A 21,198-nucleotide genomic window follows, 5' to 3' on the forward strand; every position below is an offset into this window, starting at 1 on the left:
CTCTGTCAAGTTATTTACAGGAGCCCTGTCATTTTAAGAAAGCAAACGGCATTTTATTTACAAAATACACAGATCCCGAGCTCTATACAGCTGAGCGAAAAGTCATGTGGATCTTGATAAAACAAGAGGTTGTCTACAAGTGTCCTGGCAGCCAGGAGTGCATGTAAACCATCAGTGCACCAGGAGATAAATTAGGGACTAGTCACATGAGAACAGCTTTTAAAAGTGGGAGCCTCAGCAAGGGGCGAGAAAGCATTTCTTTACTCACATGCTTACTACCAAAGCAGGGTGCTCAGCCACCAACCACCAAGTCCACCAGCAGCCTTCCGACTATGTACCCATATTTTTTGGGGGGTGGGGAGGAGAAAACACAGCTGTCATTAGCTGCTTGCTTCGGACTTGGTTAGGTGTGGCAGCTTCCTCACAGCCACTACGCTTGCAGAGCACTCGACATCACTACGATCGCTCACAGCGTCACCAAAAAGCACATTTCTTTCCTTGCGCCTTTTTGCTTTGGCTCCCTACTTAAAAACACATTTTTTAAAAAAATCAACCTGCATTCCAGGAGTTTTTGAGCAGCCCCCAACTCCTGAGAAAATCCGCTCCCTGCTTCAACAAGAGCTGCAACAAGCTACTATGACTCGGAAGGGGTGCTCGCCAATGGAGAAGCGGGCGATTCAGAGGACAGCCTTTTCGACCCTCAAGGTCCCATTCTAGTAACTAAAGGAGACACCATCCTATCACACCTACCCGAAAAGGCCTTGAAGGAAATAACTGAGCAAGAGATCCTGCCTGCCATGGAGAACAACACTTCCTTATTTGCGCTGGGGAAAAACATGGCATCTAGTAAGATCCCACCAGGAGCCAGGAATGAGGCGATGAAGCAGCCTTGCAACACCAGAAGCAGCTTCCGATCAAGGAAGACTGTTGAGAGCGGAAGGTGGGGTGGGCTGGGGGGCGGGAAGCAGGCTTGGAAAGGAAAAAATGGGCCTTAATGGATTGTTGATTTTCTAGCATATAGATTTTTTTTTTGAAGGAAATTGAAGCATTAAAAAAAAACTAAAAACACAGCTGCAACAGCCCCCTCCCCCAAAAATGAAGCAAGTGTAAAAGAACCCCCTCCCCGCTTCCCAACCCCCCACCCCCCCAGTTTGGCTTTGGAGAAATCCCATCGGCGGCCATGCGTCTTCCCAAAATCCAGGAATGCTGCTCTTCTCTGCCCCCACCCTGGCAAAAGCACATCTGTCCCGTCCCGCGTGGAGGCTGCTTATGTACACGGCCAGTTCACAGTTGAAGTTCACATTATGTCAGTAGCTCCGTTCCGAAGAGGCTCAGTGGAATAATTCAAGTAACAGGCCGAGTGTTGCCATTCCCCTTTCCCGACGCCCCCCCCCCCCCCGTGTCCTCCAACTGTCCATTGCCGGCAATGGACCTTGTGCCAAAAAAGGAGGCGATGCTCAAGGGGCGGAAGGGAAATCGTCCTCAGTGCATACATAGCCACAGGAGAAACCTCTCGTTCCGGGAGGGCGAGGTTTGCTTCACAGTACCGGTTCTCCAAACCCGGCCACGCGGACCCCCCCTTTCCCCAGACAGCCAGTTAGCTGTGAGCCTCGGTGCCGTTGGGGGTCAGCTTGGTTTTCCTCTCCATGCCCGGCCCGCGGGCAGAATACTGCACCAGGAGGAAGGGCTCTTTGGTCTCTCCCTCGCCCACGATGCTCTCCTCGTCCTCCGACTGGCTGATCCTCTGCAGGCGCAGGTAACACCAGCAGCCCAGGATCAGGGCGCCCAGCGCAGCAATAGCGATCAGGATGACGATGACCGTCACCACCCCGGTGGTCGGGCTGTGGTCCATGATCGACATGGCTGCCTCCTGACGACGACCGGCCACAGGCTGCCGGTTTATCCGCTTGGAGCCGGTCAGTCGGAAGAGGCGTTCAGCTGCTCCTTAGCTCCTGGAATAGAAGGAGAACAGATTTCAATTCTTGCTTTCCAATTGATTAATTCCTTACTTGCTACACACAAGAGGGTCCCAAGCAGTGCTAGAAACTCAAGATATATAAGCTAGGCACTAATTAAGCTGGAGGTGTTAAAACACACTATAATCGGGGTCTTGGCCCGGGAGGCCTTGGGCTAAGGGCTGCAGCTTGGTGATAAGCGCTGCTGCTTTTGTGGCAGAAGGTGACAGCTGTAATTCCCGATATCTCCTGGCAGGGCTGCGAAGGAGCTATTTGGAGCCTAGCTTTTGGCGGACTAGTTTCTGCGTCCAACCCCCAGCAATGAAGGACTCTTTCACCCAACGTGAGGCTTGAACCCACGACCCCAAGAGTCCCGTGCTTTATCGGCTGATGTTTTGGAATCCAACCCCCATCAGAACGGCCTACCATGAGGGATGATGGGAGTTGTCGTCCAACCTAAGAGGTAAAGGACCCCTGGACGGTTAAGTCCAGTCAAAGGCAACTATGGGGTTGTGGCGTTCATCTCACTTTCAGGCCAAGGGAGCCAGCGTTTGTCCACAGACAGCTTTCCAGGTCATGTGGCCAGCAGGGCTAAACCACTACTGGTGCACAGTGACGAGTGCCAGAGCGCACAGAAACGCCGTTTACCTTCCCACCGGAGAGATACCTATTTATCTACTTGCACTTTGATGTGCTTTTGAACTGCTAGGTGGGCAGGAGCAGGGACCGAGCAACGGGAGCTCACCCCATCGCGGGGATTCGAACCACTGACCTTCTGATCGGCAAACCCTAGGCTCTGTGGTTTAGACCACAATGCCACCCATGTCCCTGCTGTCCAACGTACTCTCTGTCCAGGCAAGCTGGAGGCATCATCACAGCTGAAGGACAAATTCCAGTCAGGCAGAAACACTCAAGGATGCAAAGCAGGGAGGACGAGGGGTGTGGCCTGCAGAGAGGGGTGTGGCCAAGAAAGGGGTGTGGCCTGGGAAGAGTGCTGTCAGCTCGGCAGAGGGCCTTGGGGCAGGGCCTGAGTTTGGGCCATCACTGCCCTACTGGGGGGGAAGGAACCATCCAACCCAGACCAATGTGCTTTATACCTAAAAGTCCCTACAAGGAGATTTAGACCTTAGTCGAGCTAAGATGCTGCCCATTCATTTGCTAAGGCGCAGGTGGGTCCCGAGGGGCTTATCCTGACTCAACCGCAATATCACTGTCAGCTCACCACCCAGCCCCGTTCCTGCTGGTCTTTTGTCAGTCGCTCCAAGAACTCAGGTTTGCTTTTTATAGCTATTCCAAGCAATTACCAGAGGATGCTTGAAACCTTGCCAGCATCCTCCACGCGCTCCGAGCATCGGGTGTCAAAACTGTGGAGTCCAGAAGCTCAAGGCGGTCCTATGGAGACCCACAAGTTTCCGGAGGCATAAACCAAACTCCATCCATGCACTTGCTTGTGTCCGAAGCACCTTGCCTCTCTTACACCCTTTTCAACCTGAGGGCCACATCCCATCTGGGCAGCCTCCCGAGGACCACATCCCAAGTTCTTGTGAAAATTCACCAGCGTTTCGTGTGTGAATTTCTTACGCATTCACGTCTGCATTTTAATTTCACTAATATATATATATATATATATATATATATGCATGCAACATGTTGCTGCGGTATACACACTTTGCACATTACTTGGCTAGAGAACTGCATCGCAAAACTCAAGAGAAGCGCAAATCTCGAAGGACGGCGGGTGTTTTGGCTCCCGCACCATTTCAGAAAATTCAAATTATAAAATTAAACATGAAATTGAGAAAGCGAGTAAGAGGAAACTGGATGGATTCAGGACAGATAAGTAAGTCCTTCTTCGCACAGCACATAGTGAAACTATGCAATTCACTCCCCTGGGGAAGGCCACCAACTTAAAATCATAGAACTGTAGCGCTGGAAGGGACCACAAGGGTCATCTAGTCCAACCCCCTGCAATACGTTAAAATGACTTTAAAAGAGGATGGGAGAAAGTCATGGAGAGAAGGCTGGAATCCATCTTGGCTTTGCTCCACAGGCAGCAAAGCAATTGAGTATCAGCTGGTCTCCCCACAGGCAGCTAGTTGGCCACTGTGAGAACAGAATACTGGACAGGATGTGGGTCACTGATCCAGCAAGTCTGTGACCTCCTGAATTAGGGAGATGCACATTAAATGCAAACCAAGCCCAATTCCTCCCTCATCCTGACTCACAGGACTCTCGAGGTTCTCTTCCTCACACCACAGCCAGGGAGAAGGAGAGTAGTAGTTATCTTCTGCTTCAAAGAACACAAAACCCTCAAAGCTCGCACAACGGGTTCGGCGACTCCACAAGCGCACAGGGGTGAGAAGGCACCGCCGGTTGGCAGCATCCATGCCAACAAAGGGAAGGGAGCCCCGGAATGCATCACCTGCTCTTGCCACACGAGGGGAGATGGTACCAGTCTGGCCTGCAGGGTGCAGCCGCCTGAGGGTGCTGGATGAGGCCCAAAGCACCCAACTCCATCACCGGCTTCTCACAGCGGCCAGCCAGATGCCCGCAGGAAGCCAGAAATCAGGACCGGCGGGCAACAGCGCTCTCCCCATTTGCAATTCCCAGCCTCTACTGTGCAGACACAATAACTTTAAAATGTGCTTCCAGTGTTTGAATGTGTAATTCTGCTCTGAAAAGTATTTTAAGCCACCGACATCTCAGCTTTGCTTTAAAGGAGCTTCTTATTTCAGCCTTTGTCAACCTGGTGCCCCCTGGGACAGGGGAGGGGGGAAGGGGCTGTAGGTCCCCTTTGGTCAGTGATCAAAATTAGCCAGGCACATTTTGCACCTAGTTATTGGCCACTTGCGACCAAGCGAAGATGCCTGGGTGCCAGGATGGTAAATCTCCACCAACCGGGGATCATTGGATCTGGACCGTTTTCATGCACTAATCCCCCAACCGGTAGAATTCTGTCAGCTATATTTTATCTGGGCAATCAATGAATTTCAAGAACCAAAATGCGTTTTTTCTGCGCAGCCTGAGCAAGAGCAGTGAACAACTGCTCACTGTTAAGTTCATTGCTGTCGCTTGTCTTCCCTTACCTGCCCTGCTCACAGTTGTGAAGAATACTCTTATGTTATGAATGATCCTTGTCACCATTAAGAAAGAGGAATTGGCCAATATATACAGTGGTACCTTGGTTTACAAAATTAATCCGTTCCAGAAGTCTGTTCTTAAACCAAAGCTGTTCTTAAACCAAGGCATGCTTTCCCATAGCAGCAGGGGACTCAATTTACAAATAGAACACGCTCAACAGGAAGTGAAACACGTTCTTATTCCAAGGCAATGTTCACAAACCAAAATACCTACTTCCAGGGTTGCAGCGTTCTTAATCCAAGTTGTTCATAAACTAAGCTGTTCTTAAACCAAGGTACCACTGTACGTGGACAAGTGACTTTTCTTCTTCTAAGTTCTCAACGCTCTTAATCTAGCTCAAGTCTGTCCTCGTGAACAAGCTAGATATTTAACTGAGAATCAATCACAGTCAGTCCATCATTTGAAAAATAAGACTTTAGAGCCGTCCTGCCCCCAAATGGCAACTGGACAATGGAAACCTTGGTTTAAGGAGCTGTTTGGCTTCTGACACTGCCTTTGGCCAGAGTCAGTTGGGCGCTTATTGTGTCCTTACTAGCTAAATAAGGTTGTTTAGATGGACTTTTCAGCTGCTTAGATGGAATAACAGATGGGATCTGGGGTGGGGGGTGGGGCTTGGAACGAGATCCCAACAAGCACTGGAGGCAGGGCAGTGGTAGATAACAGGTGGTAGAGAAAGGATAGCAAACATTCTGGATTAACCATTCTGGGCTTCATTCCACAGCAGTGAGACCCAAGTTAGGAGAAATCTATGGCATGGCCACACTGAAGATGGCATTAATAGTAGCCTTATCTAAAAAGGGGGCTGGGAATCTGGCAAGTCCCCTATGAGACTTACAACATTTGGGCTTTTTGATCTAGAAAAAAATGTGACTAAAGTTATGGAAATGCCAGAGGTTTATACATTTTTTAAGACCATTGTGGTTTTGACAGGCTTTTAATGTGGGATCCCTTAATCAGATCTGTCATTATCAATGCTAACTGCTTGCCAGCTCGATTTTCCGGTGCTCCGTTTTAACGTTTCCAGAATGGCTGTTGCGCTTCACAGCCGCTGGGTGCCAGCCATTTTGGGGGGGCACTCTCTGACCCAAACTGCAGTTTCTGAACTTGAATGTAAGCACAGTTAAAAGGTGACGTCGTCGTCCTGTACAGGACTAGAACTCGGAGCCATCCAGGGAAACTGGGGTAGCCGAGTCAGGACAGAGAGAAGAGCCCTTTACACAGCAGTACAGTGGTACCTCGGGTTACATACGCTTCAGGTTACAGACTCAGCTAACCCAGAAATAGTACCTCGGGTTAAGAACTTTGCTTCAGGATGAGAACAGAAATCGTGCTCCGGCGGCGCGGCAGCAGCAGGAGGCCCCATTAGCTAAAGTGGTGCTTCAGGTTAAGAACAGTTTCGGGTTAAAAACGGACCTCCAGAATGAATTAAGTACTTAACCCGAGGTACCACTGTATTAGAGCTTCAGTGCAAGAGCATCTCTCCTATTATTCCCCAGAGACTAAGAACCACGACACAATGGTGGCTGGACTCACACAACCATTAACTATTTTCCTGATGTTTCCCTACCTGCTAATTGCGGCATTATATCTGAGCTTGGGCAAGACAGACAAAAAAAACCCCACTTCCCGATAAACAGTGAAATATAGCACAAATGCAGAGCTCATTTCGGTGTTACTCGCTTCCAGGAAAAAATAATAATAAGCAAACGACACGGAAATGAGTGCCATATTCCGCTATATTTCCAAAGCCTTGTGAAGGCAGCTCAGATATAACGAGGAAATTAACAGTTGGAGAAACGAAACGGCATGTGAATGCAGCTAGTGTCAAAGTCATCTCTCTGCAATGTCGAAGTAGATTTTGCCGTCCTCTGAAGAAATCACTGCAAAAAAGAGGGAAAGAACCCCGTATTGGGTCTAGACGAAGCGCTTTTTATCCCGAGCATGTTTTGAACACCATCCTCTCTCAAAGGAAAAGCAGTCCCCCTCCCCATAAAAGCCAGGTAGCTGGATCTGCTCAGTCTCTCCTGGCACGGAGCATAAATCTCTGAGAACCTCACCAAGTCAGGGTAGGAGAACGACTCACACAAATCACAGCGCTAGTCATCAACCCAGACAGCGGTGACACAAAGTCACAAGGCTTCTGCAAGCATGTTTTTTTGAAAAAGAGATGGAATAGAAGATAAGAGGCTGCAGGCCACTCTTACTCCCAGTCGGAGGCCAGTTCATTAGGTCCACAGTGAGAGGGGCGGAAGTGGGGTTTATCCCAATAAAGCCTTCTACCAGGTGGAGGGACAGCCACAGTTTAAGTCACTGCGCAACCTTTCCTCTGGATTAAGAACACAGGGATGCTGCAACTCTACCCCAGACAACTGGTATTTGGAGGCGCACTGTCCCTAAACAATCGTATTAAAAAAAGCCACCAATAAGGGATTGGGGACTTGGCATCTGGAAGAATTGTAGAGTTAGAAGGGACCCCTGAGGTTCATCTAGTCTAGCCCAGGAGCTGTTCGAGAGCAGAACAGGCCGTCTCAGAAAGCGGCAGTCTCTTGTTCATCGAGACAATTATGCAGCGGTGCTGGATGCCCAGGGACGCGGACTTATAAAAAATATTGGGGGGGCCCGGGAAAGCTCATGAATAATAAATAAGCTCATGAATATGCAAATAAAGTGGCGCCGCCTCCTCGTGAGCGAATAGGGGAGAGCGTGCTGCGCCTAGCCCCATGGAGTCGGCGCCTATGAGAGAGCCCGAGAGAGAGAGAGAGAGAGAGCCCGAGAGAGAGCGAGAGAGAGAGAGAGCGCAGCCAAGCCCCCTTCACCGCCTGCCCCCTCTCCCCTCCTCCCTAGGCGGCAGCTCCGCCATGACCACAAACGGCGGCGGCAGCAGCAGCAGCCGCGCGCGGCCCGGGCTCCCCTCGCCGGCCGCGGGAGCCAAGGCGCGCGATAATTTGCTTAAATTATGTCAGCGGCGCCCGGCAGAGCAGCCCTCTCGGCCACGGCAGCCCGGCTCTCCCAGCCCCCGGGGGCCGCCCTCCTCCCTCGCGCAACCGCAGCGTTCCCGCCCGGGGAGGCGGCGCCCCCAGGAGAGGCGGCAGCAGCAGCCGCGCGCGGCCCGGGCTCCCCTCGCCGGCCGCGGGAGCCAAGGCGCGCGATAATTTTTTTAATTATTGGGGGGGCTCCGCCCCCCCAATAAAATTTTTGAGGGGGCTCGGGCCCCCTCAGGCCCCATGGGGTCGGCGCCTATGTGGATGCCAACCCATCAGGGATGCTGTAGCAGTGGGAATCTTCAGCATCTCAAATGGGTTGGACTACAGGACCTTTGAGGTTGCTTTAATCACTTATGAGCATGGATCTAGTCCCACTATAATTCCCTGGCTCAGAAGAAAGGGGTGGGCCGCTATTACGGGCAGAAAGAGAACAACACTCACTTAAAAAGGCCCGTTTTTACATCACAGCACTTCACCTCCAAGGCAGCAGAAGCTCAAGGGACTGCTTTAGATGTCTCCTGGTCTACAGCTCAGCTCCGCTTGGCTGTCACTATGTGCACAGAAAGCTGCTCTATGCATTGGGCGGCACTGCCAATATTCAGTGCCTAGGATTCTCAGGCAGGGACTCTTCCCCTGCTGTGCCTGGAGACTCCCAAGACTCAAGGTGGGACCTTCTATATGCAGAAGAGTTGCCCCACCGCTCAGCCACAACTCCTCCCAGAGGGGTCCCAGCTGCGTTTCTAATCCAGTGTCCATTCCAGTCTGCGGGCAAAGAGGATTACATAATCCCATTTGTGCCAAAAGCCCTTGATGGTGGAGGAGAAACCTGGCTATCTCGAGCCACACGGCAGCTCTGCGGCAAAGCAGTCCCCAGCATCCGAAAAGCCACCGCCATAAACAATTCACGCAAACCCCACTGGCCAGAACGGAATCAAGAGGGCAGGTCATTTGCACATCGACGCCAAGGGGAGCGTCCGGCACACCAACAGCGATGGGTAGCACCAAGCAACACACAGGCGGGCAAGCACTCAATGGCTCATTATGCTCGCCAACCGACAGTTAACCAAGGCTGCCAAAATTGAGCATCTCTCCCCAGCCAATGATGTTCCGCTGGCTGGAGGCATCAAAGCTCTCTCCCCTCCCCCTGGGAAGCCCCTTTCCCCTCGCAAGCAAACCCTGGGGTATTCAGTTCAGTTTCCCCACTGCCTCCTTCAGATTCTGCAAATTCTCTAGATCCCTGGGGAAATGCAACGCACAGCCCCCCTGGCCAGAAATAAACACAGCCGGCTGCCCCCAACTCCCAGCGTACGCAGTTGTCTGCCGAAGGCATCCTGCCACCCCCTTCCTGTCCACTCCACTCCCTGCACAAATGCAACCACAGCTGTGGGGCAATGCGAACCTTCAGTGCGTGACATTTGGGGGGGGGGGGGCAAAACGTGCACAGACAGAGCAGGCAGTCCTTTGACAGGTTCCTTATCTCAGTCCAAACAGAGGGTCTGTTTGGTTTGGGGCGATGGGAGCAGGGCTGTTGGAGGAGGAGGAGGAAAAAGAAATATTCTGGGCGCAGTTGTATTTTTTTCCCGGGGGAGCAGGACGCAACTGAGTTAAGAGCCGCGAGGAGAGTGCGCTGCCCTGGCCCCGCATGTCTTTGCATGCGCTGGGATGGCGACGTGAGCAGAGGGTGGGCTCTGTGCTCGGAGGCACATGGCGCAGAATGTGGCGGGGTGTGTGTGCGTGCATGCATGCACAGCCATGGGCAGGGACCTCCCCCCCCCACCAAATCTTCTCCTAAAAGACCGATTTTACGAGGAGGGAGAAGAGAGAAGGATGCCTGAACCACGCAAGTCTGGAGGGGGCTGGGATCGGGGGGGGGGTTGCAATTCAACCTTAGCCAACTATACCAGGCCTTTCAATTGGGTGGGGGACACAGACGACGAGGACCCTTCCCCCTCCACACCAGGCTGCCCGAATCGCGCCCCATGCACTGGAGTTATGCGTGCATATATTTTTTGAGGGGGGGGGTCGGCTTTGCTACGCATGCATGCAACGCAGGCGCGGCTTTTGCAACCTCAGCAGCCACCTCCAGCCCCTCTTTCCTTCCCCCCACCAACCAGGCTGCAGCCGCAGCAGCTCGGCTGTGCGCAGAGCCGGCCTCTTCCTTTGTTCGCGGTGGCGGAGGAGGGGCGCGGGTGGGGGAAGGGGGGGAAAAACGGGCCCCCGCCCCCGCCGGATCGAGGGGTCTTGGCGCCGCACTTTCCGCCTCTGCATCCTCCGCAACTTTTCTGCAACCACCAAGGCTCGTCTAGAGAGAGGTGGTGGCGATAGGGGCTTCCCACGCGCCCCCCTTTAAACTACGCCTCTCATTTATTTTGCAAAAGGATCTGGGGTGCGGGCCTAGCTCCCCGCCGAGGCCCCTATCTCCCACCCCCCGTATGCAAACATGCACGCACCCACACATGCAAAGCAAGCACCCATGCATTGCCTTCCTCCCCCCTCCCACCGCCGCGATTCCTTGCAAGCGCCCGCCTCCCCCCGCGGGGAAGCTCACCGGGAAGGCGCCCCGCGACGCCCGCCTGGCGCTGCTGCCCCTCGCTCGCTGGCGTTGTTGTTGCTGCTGCAGCCCCCCCCGCCGGTGCAGCCACCATCCCGGAGCCGCCACCGCCGAGCGCCCCGAACTGCTGCCACCCGCGCCGGCGCCCGCTTTATATACCGCGGCGCAGCGGCCAATCCGCGGGCAGAGCTCCTGCCCGCTTAGCAACAGCTGACGGCCGAGGGGCGGGGACGGAGCAGGCCACGCCCACTTACAGCCCCCACCTGCCTGCCTGCCTGCCCCGCCCCCAGCGGCTCCCCAGCCAGGAGGGGCTCGGAGGTCTTTGGCGTTAAGGATGCAGAAATATACTCTTTGGGTTCCTCCAGTTCTCCACATTTCCAAATCTGTTTGGTGGTTAACACTCTTTTTAAAGGCCCCAGGAAAAATAAATGAATCAGCGACTCAGTGGGAATTTCACTTAATACAACGTGTTTTGTTTCTATTCTTTTGGCAGGCAGTATTGCTAGCCACGTAAAGCGATTTCCCCTGGTATTATTAATTGTCATTATTTATATCCTGGCTTTTCTCACGCAAATTAAAGCAACCGAGACACAGGAAGCTAAATAAAACATATAAACGATAATAGTTAAAAAGCAATTAAGCCTTAATAGTATTAAAACAATATACAGTGGTATCCTGGTTCTCAAACTTAATCCGTTCCGGAAGTCCGTTCCAAAACCAAGGCGTGCTTTCCCATAGAAAGTAATGCAAAACGGATCAATCCGTTCCAGACTTTTAAAAACAACCCCTAAAATGGCAATTTCACATGGATTTTACTGTCTAACGAGACCATTGATCCATAAAATGAAAGCAATAATCAATGTACTGTACTATAAAATAAATAAGACAGTAGTGTAGATGATAAAAATGAAAATAATTTTTTTTTGCTTACCTGCACTGATGATAGTCATTGTTTGGATGGGGGGCTTTTATCCATTTCTGCAGTCACACAATCAATCAGAAGTGGAACTGGGTTCCACATAGTCACGAAAACAAATTAACCAAAAAAGCCTCAAAAACAAAATGCAAATAAATAGCAAAAACAAAAGCGACAAACCTAATCCATTCCGGAAGTCTGTTTTACTTCTGAAATGTTCGAAAACTAAGGCGCAGCTTCTGATTGGTGCAGACACCCTGTGAAACAATAGCCGACAGCCGCATTGGACGTTCAGCTTCCAAAAAACATATGAAAACCAGTACACTTACTTCTGGCTTTTCGGCGTTTGAGAACCAAGGCATTTGAGAACCAAGGTGCCACTGTATTTTGCTAAGGATGCTGACCTCACAGAGCCACAGTTCCTGGCACGCTTAACAAACCAAAGTTTCCAGGATTCTCCAGGATTGTTGTTGTTTAGTCGTTTAGTCGTGTCCGACTCTTCATGACCCCATGGACCAGAGCATGCCAGGCACTCCTGTCTTCCACTGCCTCCCGCAGTTCAGTCAAACTCATGCTGGTAGCTTCAAGAACACTGTCCAACCATCTCGTCCTCTGTCCTCCCTTCTCCTTGTGCCCTCCATCTTTCCCAACATCAGGGTCTTTTCCAGGGAGTCTTCTCTTCTCATGAGGTGGCCAAAGTATTGGAGCCTCAGCTTCAGGATCTGTGCTTCCAGTGAGCACTCAGGGCTGATTTCCTTCAGAATGGATAGGTTTCATCTTCTTGTGGTCCATGGGACTCTCAAGAGTCTCCTCCAACACCATAGGGCACCAGGACTGTTAAAATTGTATAATTGTGTGTTGTGTTTGTGATCTGCCACCGGGTACCTGAGGGTGTTGCTCAAGCCCTATCCTGACCAGAACCTCCAAATGGATTGATTCGAACTAGTGGAATAACCATCCCACCTCACAGTTTAAAAAGGGCATTCAAATTCTGTCCTCTTTTGCAGATCTGCCACACTATTATGGGATGCCCGGCACTCTGGCAGGGCCGTATCCCAGATCTTAGGCAGCCGGTGGGTGTCCTCACTCTGCTTTGAGACATGTGCCCTTTGATGAAAGCAGATCACCTGACAAATTGCTGCAGATGAAAGTGATTTTGTAGCTTTTCATTTCCCATTTCGGCGGGCTTCGTTGCTGTGCAGCAACGCAGCTCGCTCTTTCAATTAAGTGATAATTTGGTAAGTGCTCTTCTTTCGGATTTCCAGGCCTTTTAACCTTCTCTGCAACAGAAGAGAGAGTTGTTGTGTTGTGTTTTTTAAGAAGAAACTCGGAACCAAGCTGAGCACACCTCCTTTGGGTGGGCCGGCAAGTCCTCTCCCTTTCCCAGCGGCTGAACAAGTTTAACATCACCGCCGTCGTCACACTGCCAGCCTCCATTTAGCCTTCTCCGAACGGGCTCCGCTGACTAAGTCGATCAACATGGTTCACTGCCCAAGGAGCCAGAGTCGCATCGGCCTTGAACGAGCTTTGGGCAAACTGTGCATAGGACGTGTGTCATTATTGCTCAGCCATCTTCTGTGTTGCAGACCACCCTCCTCCATATCTCTGTTGTAGCTCCAATGAAAGCAGAGAGAATGAGGCATCATAGAATTTTAAAACTATAGAGCTGGGTCCCAAGGGTCATCTAGTCCAACCCCCTGGCAATGCTAGAATCTCAGCTAAAGCATCGATGACAGATGGCTAACCTCTGCTTAAAAACCTCCGAGGAAGGAGAGCCTTCCAGGGGAGGCCGTTCCCCTCTCCAACAGCTCTTACTGCCTGAAAGTTCTTAGAATCATAGAATCATAGAGTTGGAATAGACCACAAGGGCCATCGAGTCCAACCCCCTGTTGTTTAGTTGGAATCTTCTTTCTTGTAACTTGAAGCCATGGGTTCGAGTCCTACCCTCCAGGGCCGGAGGAAACAAGCTTGCTCCATCTTCCACGTGGCAGCCCTTCAGATATCTGACTATGTCTCTCATATCTCCTGCTTTCCAAGCCAAACTTACCCAGCTCCTTCAACCTTTCCTCATAAGGCTTCATTTCCAGATCAAGGAGATCAAAGAACATGCCTCAGTCCACGTCACGTCATCCTTGAGATGTTTCTCCAGCAACTGGTTATGCCCTCTGCCTTGTTTTTTATTTTAGTTTATTTCTTTATGGAATTTATGTACAAATATTTTATTTATTTTTTAAATAGGATTTTATTCACAGAGTAAAATCAGAATATAAAAGTGTAACTTAACTTCTCACAGTGAGGGAACCGCCAGAAGGCCCTCGGAGCTGGACCTCAGTGTCTGGGCTGAACGATGGGGGTGGAGACGCTCCTTCAGGTATACAGGACAGAGGCCATTTAGGACTTTATATATTACGTACAAATAAATACCGATAAGGAATGTTAATTTTGCACCTTTAACAAACTACAGTTCCCAGGATTCTTTGGGGAAAGCCATGGCTGTCATATAAATAATAATATAATATAATATAATATAATATAATATAATATAATATAATATAATAGCTTGTAATGATAACATAACAACATAACATAACATAAAACATAACATAACATAACATAACATAACATAACATAACATAACATAACATAACATAACATAACATAACATAACATAACATAACATAACATAACATAACATAACATAACATAACATAACATAACATCTGTCTAAATACAGCTTTAAATATAAAGTGCCTAAGGTAAAGGTAAAGGTACCCCTGCCCGTACGGGCCAGTCTTGCCAGACTCTAGGGTTGTGCGCTCATCTCAAGAGGCCGGGAACCAGCGCTGTCCGCAGACACTTCCGGGTCACGTGGCCAGCGTGACAAAGCTGCATCTGGCGAGCCAGCGCAGCACACGGAACGCCATTTACCTTCCCGCTAGTAAGCGGTCCCTATTTATCTACTTGCACCCGGGGGTGCTTTCGAACTGCTAGGTTGGCAGGCGCTGGGACCGAATGACGGGAGCGCACCCCGCTGCGGGGATTCGAACCGCCGACCATGCGATCAGCAAGTCCTAGGCACTGAGGCTTTTACCCACAGCGCCACCCGCGTCCCATTATAAAGTGCCTTAAAGAGAGGGAAATAAATAGCCCCCCCCTTCTCCTTTCACATCAAAAGGCAACAAGTTAATATATTTTCCGGAAACCAATTATGGGAGACATAGCTCAAAAGATGATCATCACACAGATCCTTGATTGCTTCTGCATAAAGGAGAGGCCAGCACAATAACAAATCAGGGACAAAATTGTACTTAACAAGGGTAATTAGCAGGCTGGTGCTTGCATTCCCCCCAGGAACAGATGCCAGAGGGAAATAGAGAGGAGTCCGTGCCCACAATCTATAAGCAAAGGCAGATTTATTCGCTCTCCCCCAAAACAGCCCATGACCAATAACCAAACAGCTGAACGTTTAAGGAGGGTTTGTTTCTATGCAAATTTGCATTATGAAAAAACAACAACCTACTCAGGTGGTTAGGGGACGTGGGTGGCGCTGTGGTCTAAACCACTGAGCCTCTTGGGCTTGCCGATCAGGAGGTCGGTGGTTCGAATCCCTGCGATGGCGTGAGCTCCCGTTTCTCAGTCCCAGCTCCTGCCAACCTAGCAGTTTGAAAGCACGTCAAAGTGCAAGTAAATAAATAGGTACCACTCCAGCGGGAAGGCAAACGGCGTTTCTGTGAGCTGCTCGGGTTCGCCAGAAGCGGCTTAGTCATGCTGGCCACATGACCCGGAAGAACTGTCTGCGGAGCGGACAAACGCCGGCTCCCTTGGCCTGTAAAGTGAGATGAGCACCGCAACTCCAGAGTCGTTCACGACTGGACTTAACTGTCAGGGGTACTTTACCTTACTCAGGTGGTTAACAATAGACCCCGATGCAACAGGCAATGCAAAAAGAGCTAAATCGCAACAGATGTTGACAACCCCCTTCCAACTGGCCTCCTTTTAAGGTACGAAAACAAGGTCCAAATTAAAAAGGGTTGCAATGCATTTTGAAAGAGTGAGGCTGGATTTGAAAGGTGGTGAACAGGAGAAGGGCTGGGGTGACTGGTCCCGGTAGGGCAGAAGCCAGGGAACCCGACAGTAGGTGGCGCCAGAGCCCACGGCAGGCAGAATGAACTCATTCTGGCTTTGTCTCCCTGCTGAGTTCCACAAGGGCAACACTGAGATTGAGGAGGAAGCTGGCAGGCGTGTTAAGTACAATTGTTTAATTCACACTGAAATGGAGAATGCCTGTGTATATTGCTGAAAGGGTTTAATGGGAGGATTCCACTGCAGCTAAAGAGAAGCAAGAAGAGCTCTCTGAGCTCCTTGGTGAGTGGAACCATCAATAATTAGCTGTTATTGTTGTCTGGCAGCTCTGATGTGGTGCTTTAACCTTAGATCACATGAAAGGTATTGGATTGCAAATGCGCCATCTTGGAAGGGTGGTGGCTGCAGTCTTTGTTCCCGGGCACTGTAGAAGTACGGGTGTGTAAATGAGTCTCCTCAAGAGAGAGAGAACAGTTTCAGGGAAGAAAAAAGATGCTATAAGGAGAGGGGCCTTTGCTTATAGGTCTGTTTGGAATTATCTTTTATTTCGAAGAAGATGAACCTGTGCTGGACTTGCACGAGATATTATATGGAATGTATTTTTTATGTTTTTCTTCTGTGTTGAGGAAAGCTCTGCAAGTAAAGTTTTGAATGATGCCCAGTGGGTCTGGACAATGTTTCATTCCAAAAGGAGTCAGTTTTTCAGAATCCAGTCACTTCAAACTGTGCAATATTAATATATTCTATACGGCATGGCAACCCTCTCAACTGGTTGGAAGTAAGGCTTCAGGAAGGTGAGGGCTGACTGAGGTTGGTGGAGTAGTGCCTCATTTCCCCTAATTGACCGGCCTCCACTGGCGAGGTTACAGCTAATGGGGAGAGGGAGGAACTTCAACAGGTGCAGACATGCCAGGAAAGCCCAAAGACAGTGGTACTATTACTTCCTTTGATCTGGACACTATGGTGGGATCTAGACAGATATTGAAAAAATATTTAAAAAACATTGTGAAAATGCTTTTTTTGGAAAAAACTTTTTGAAAAAATATATTGAATTTTCCATAGCTCACCATCGCCACCCAGTGTCACATTTGTATAATGCACTTTACAGCACACTTAAAATGTTTTATTTGCAGCTGAGTCCTAAATTTCTGTTGATGCAACCTAGTGTAGCATTCTTTTGTTGCCGCTGTGTCACATTGTTGACTCGTTTTAAGCTTTTGGTCCGCTAAGAACCCCTAGATCCTGCTGAGACCCCTTTGAGTCTCCTGTTCAGTTTGTGTAGGAGAATATTCAAGGCAGAGGCCGCTGCAAAATTTGTCCAGGTTTTTTAAATTTTATGTTGTTGAGGGCGATTCCGAGATTCAAAGCAGCCCCCCACCCCCGGCAATAATGCAGGTGCTCTCCCCCATCACTCCAGAGAGCTGTGAAGCAGCGAGAGATTTTCTCCCCTTGAGCCTCCGGGCGATAAGCAGGCAAGGGAACTTTGTGTCACAAAGCAGCATCTCCCCGGTAACAAACTGTGGCAGGTTCATAAAGACCTTTTAATATCTCCGGCTTGGTGGGAGAAGTGCGCTTGCTCTTCCTGCAATGACAGCGGGGAAGGAAAATAAGCCTCTTTCCACTGCTGACAGAGGCTCCGTCTCTGGAAATCCAGATTTTGCTACGTCTCATCATCTCCTCTGTGCTAGAAAAAGCGATGTCACTCACAGGGTTTGCAAATTGCCAAGTCTCTCAGGTTTCCCCCGCTCCCACGACACACCTTAACCTTGTGAGGTAAAGCTAGGCAAAGAGAGAGGGATTGGCCGAGAATGAGGCGGCTGAACTACAACTCCTATCATCACCCCTGGCCATTGGCCATGCTGGCTGGGACAGACAAGAGTTGGAGCCAATCGGCAATCTCTGTATACGCACCACAGCCCTCCCTCCCATAGGAGCCAATTTGTAGGGACCATGGGACGCTTCGGCCCCCACAATAACATATTTGAGGGGGCCAGGCTCCCACAAAGTTGATGGGCATTGCCATTCAAATGGTGTGCGTGCACTGCATCATGTGGTCGATTATGTGGGTCGGGGCTTACATGGGCCTCCACAATACCGTATTTTTCCATCTATAAGATGCCCCCATGTATAAGACCCCCTATTTGGGGGGACTAAATTTTAAGAAAATGAGGGGAGATGGCCCAAAGTTGTTGAACTTCTCCCCACACACAGCTGTGGGCAGGAAACACTCCCTAGATTGTTTCCCGTGGGCATCGGCATCGGGGAAAGTTGCACTCCCACCAACCAGCTGGCGGGCGGGCGCACCACTCCCCCCACCATGCCACTATCCATGTATTGAGAGCCAGTGTGGTGTAGTGGTTAAGAGCGGTGGACTCGTAATCTGGTGAACCGGGTTCGCTTCCCCGCTCCTCCACATGCAGCTGCTGGGTGACCTTGGGCTAGTCACACTTCTCTGAAGTCTCTCAGCCCCACTCACCTCACAGAGTGTTTGTTGTGGGGGAGGAAGGGAAAGGAGAATGTTAGCTGCTTTGAGACTCCTTCGGGTAGTGATAAAGCGGGATATCAAATCCAAACTCTTCTTCTTCTTCTTCTTCTTGGACGATCCCAGTTTTTTGACATGATTTTTGAGTCAAAAAACCTCGTCTAATACACAGAAGAATAAGGTGTTTTATTCAAGTTGGGACCCCTGCTTCCTCTGCTCAATTCTCATTAAAACACCTTTGTGTCGAGCGTTACCTCCCAGTTACGTTGGTTTCTGTATGTGGAATGGGGAAGCGGGTGGGCGCCATTTTGTTCTTTGCCTCAGGCAGCAATGTGTTGAGGGACCAGCCTTCCATCCAGCCCTCAACCTTATGCCTTCCCGATGGGGTTGTATTCCCATCATCTCTGACCTTTGACCATGCTGGCTGGGGCTCACGGGAGTTGGGGTCCAACACCAGGAGCGGATCGGGTGATCTAGTCTGGCCTCCTATCACAGCATGGCCTGTCAGACGCCACCAGGAAGAGCACAGGCAGAGTCTCCTTCAGACCACAGGCCTCCCTTCCTCTTAGTCCCTTAGCAACATGTATTTGGAGAGAGGCTGCCTTTGAACCTGGAGTTTGACGTCTGTTGCTCATCCCTGGAGTTTTCTAATAATTTTCCTCCCTTCTGAATTGCCATGAGTCATCCTGGGGATTAGTTAACTGAACAGTTGCATATACACAAATAATTTTCTTTTAAAAAAGGAGCCTCCAGGCACCTCCAGCCTGTCGGCATTTTGCAGACAGTTTCAAGCCCATCCTTGGAAATTTAGGTTAGTGGATTGAGTGTTACACCCGTGCAGCGAATTCACTTCAAACCAAATCTTTCTTCTTATGGTCCATGATACAATAGGAAGCTCATAAAACACATTACAATAGATGAAAAAAAGAATAAAGTAAGTTAAACACAATGCAGCATGGAGTAAAATAAGGCAGGCACCAGCAAGTCAAAGGATGCGATCCTGCCACTAACTCTGAAGAGGAAAACAGGAGCGAGTGTCTGGGATCAGGGCCTGGTGGGTTTTGCATGCTGCAGGACAGCATTTGGCCACATTGAGCAGACATTTTGCAATTAGGAATGTGATAGGAAAATGCGCTGCAGTTTGGAATGCACGAACAATTAACAATAAGATATGTATGAGCCCTGCAAGCAAGTCAGGATTATTGCTCCTTATCATAGAACCACCCTGCTAACAAATCAGAACAAATGTCAGTTGTATATGTTGGCATTCGTCTGTCTCGGGAGACAATGGAGGAGTGAGCCTTTGTGGGTAAAGTCGATGTTATGTACTGAAGTTCTCACCCTGGGCCAGCAGGGGGATACTGTAGATAGTTATGCAAATGAAGGATCAAAAGTGATGTTCAGTGATTGGATAGTTTGTATGCAAATGAAGGATCGAAAGTGACATTCAGTGATTGGCTAGTTACAGAAAATGGTTACTGTTGCATTCTAGTGGAGCTCTATATAAGCAGGCTGACTGAGCTCCTCAGTTCAGTTCTGTTCCAGCTTACAAATAAAGAGCTGCTTTGGAAGAATCGCTGTGTCGTCTGATATGTTCGCCCACAACTTAACAGTCGAACTGTTGGAGAGTTGCAGCACCTGCTGTGGCTGTAGAGACCGACATGGGAGAGACACGTTTTGTTGCAGCTGGGGCAGATGAAAGTGTCCAGTTTCACTGTTACAGATGCTCCATGACGTTTCTTCCCTCTGCTCTCTGCCACCAGATCCTGTTTGATAACATTGTATTTTGCAGCATATTGTATAACCATTTTTTTGGGAAAATTGATAAAAACTATTTTTTAAAAAATGAAAACAACAACAACAACCAGACAAATGCTTCAAAAAGACAGGACATCGTTTAACCATTCTAGTTATGGGGAAATACCTTGAAAAGTGCAGGATGAGCGAATGACTCCTGGGAAGATGTGGAAACACCCACAAGCCAATAGGGATGAGTGCTCATTGTCACAAAACTGTTCCACTAACAAATCAGAACAAATGCTCAGGAAAATCTGGTTATAGTGTCATCCCTATACTGTATAAGTTTTTTTGTGAGCAAACTGGTAAGAATGATTTCTACACAGGTCATCTGGAGAGGCCCTGCCTTAGTATTATGAGGCCACTTCCTGTGTTCTCAGGACACTGTGAATTCTTCGCCACCTGGAATCCTTTGAAATGGAAACCTTTTAAAGAAGAGAATTATGCTTCCATTGCAAGTTGCTGAGTATCTGCTTACAGAGTAGAGATGAGTAATTTCACCCAGAGCCAGAAACAGTGGTGTTAAGTGAGAAGCAGAGGAGGCCCGGCTGAATTTCAACAGCTCGCTCCTGAGTCTATGCAAGGAGTACAATTCTTATTAGTCTTCCTTCTGTATGGATACTTCAGTCTCTGGATTTGGAGAAGCCCTCCAGCCCAAAGCTCCAGGCAAGCTCAGAAACCTGGGCATGCAACTGTAGGCATGCATCAAAACCTGGATCCAGATTTAAGTTAAAATTGCACCGTGATCTCACTGAAATCGATGGCACTTAAGCCATTGGTCGAAAACCACTGCCATGGTCAATTCTGTGTCCAGGGCAGCTGTCTACCAGCTCCCTACCTGCTCTCAGACCGTCTCGCCAGAGTGGTGCATGCTCTAGTTATCTCCCACTTGGACTACTGCAATGCGCTCTATGTGGGGCTACCTTTGAAGTTGACCCGGAAACTACAACTAATTCAGAATGCGGCAGCTAGACAGGTGACTGGGAGCGGCCACTGAGATCATATAACACCGGTCTTGAAAGACCTACACTGGCTTCCAGTACGTTTCTGAGCACAATTCAAAGTGTTGGTGCTGACCTTTAAAGCCCTAAATGGCCTTGGCCCAGTATACCTGAAGGAGCGTCTCCACTCCCATCATTCTGCCCGGACACTGAGGCCCAGCGCCGAGGGCCTTCTGGCAGTTCCCTCACTGCGAGAAGCCAAGTTACAGGGAACCAGGCAGAGGGCCTTCTCGGTAGTGGCACTCGCCCTGTGGAACACCCTCCCACCAGATATCAAAGAGAAAAACA

The 21,198-nt window shown here is 49.7% G+C and overlaps 1 protein-coding gene across 1 annotated transcript; it reads right to left on the reverse strand.

Annotated features, from left to right (window-relative positions):
• On the reverse strand, positions 1-10,779 carry SNN (stannin). The gene is made up of 2 exons (XM_028706082.2): positions 10,629-10,779; positions 1-1,952 (listed from the first exon to the last, which is right to left on the reverse strand). The coding sequence occupies exon 2, from the start codon at positions 1,859-1,861 to the stop codon at positions 1,598-1,600; it is 264 nt and encodes an 87-aa protein (XP_028561915.1). The 5' UTR covers positions 1,862-1,952; positions 10,629-10,779; the 3' UTR covers positions 1-1,597.
• Positions 10,780-21,198: the final 10,419 nt, after the last annotated feature.

The sequence above is a fragment of the Podarcis muralis genome, chromosome 14 (genome assembly GCF_964188315.1).
Source record: "Podarcis muralis chromosome 14, rPodMur119.hap1.1, whole genome shotgun sequence".
Classification (NCBI taxonomy): Eukaryota; Metazoa; Chordata; class Lepidosauria; order Squamata; family Lacertidae; genus Podarcis; species Podarcis muralis.

Bases quoted from the DNA above. Each gene is read 5' to 3' on its own strand.
- SNN (XM_028706082.2), bottom strand. From the start codon at position 1,861: ATGTCGATCATGGACCACAGCCCGACCACCGGGGTGGTGACGGTCATC.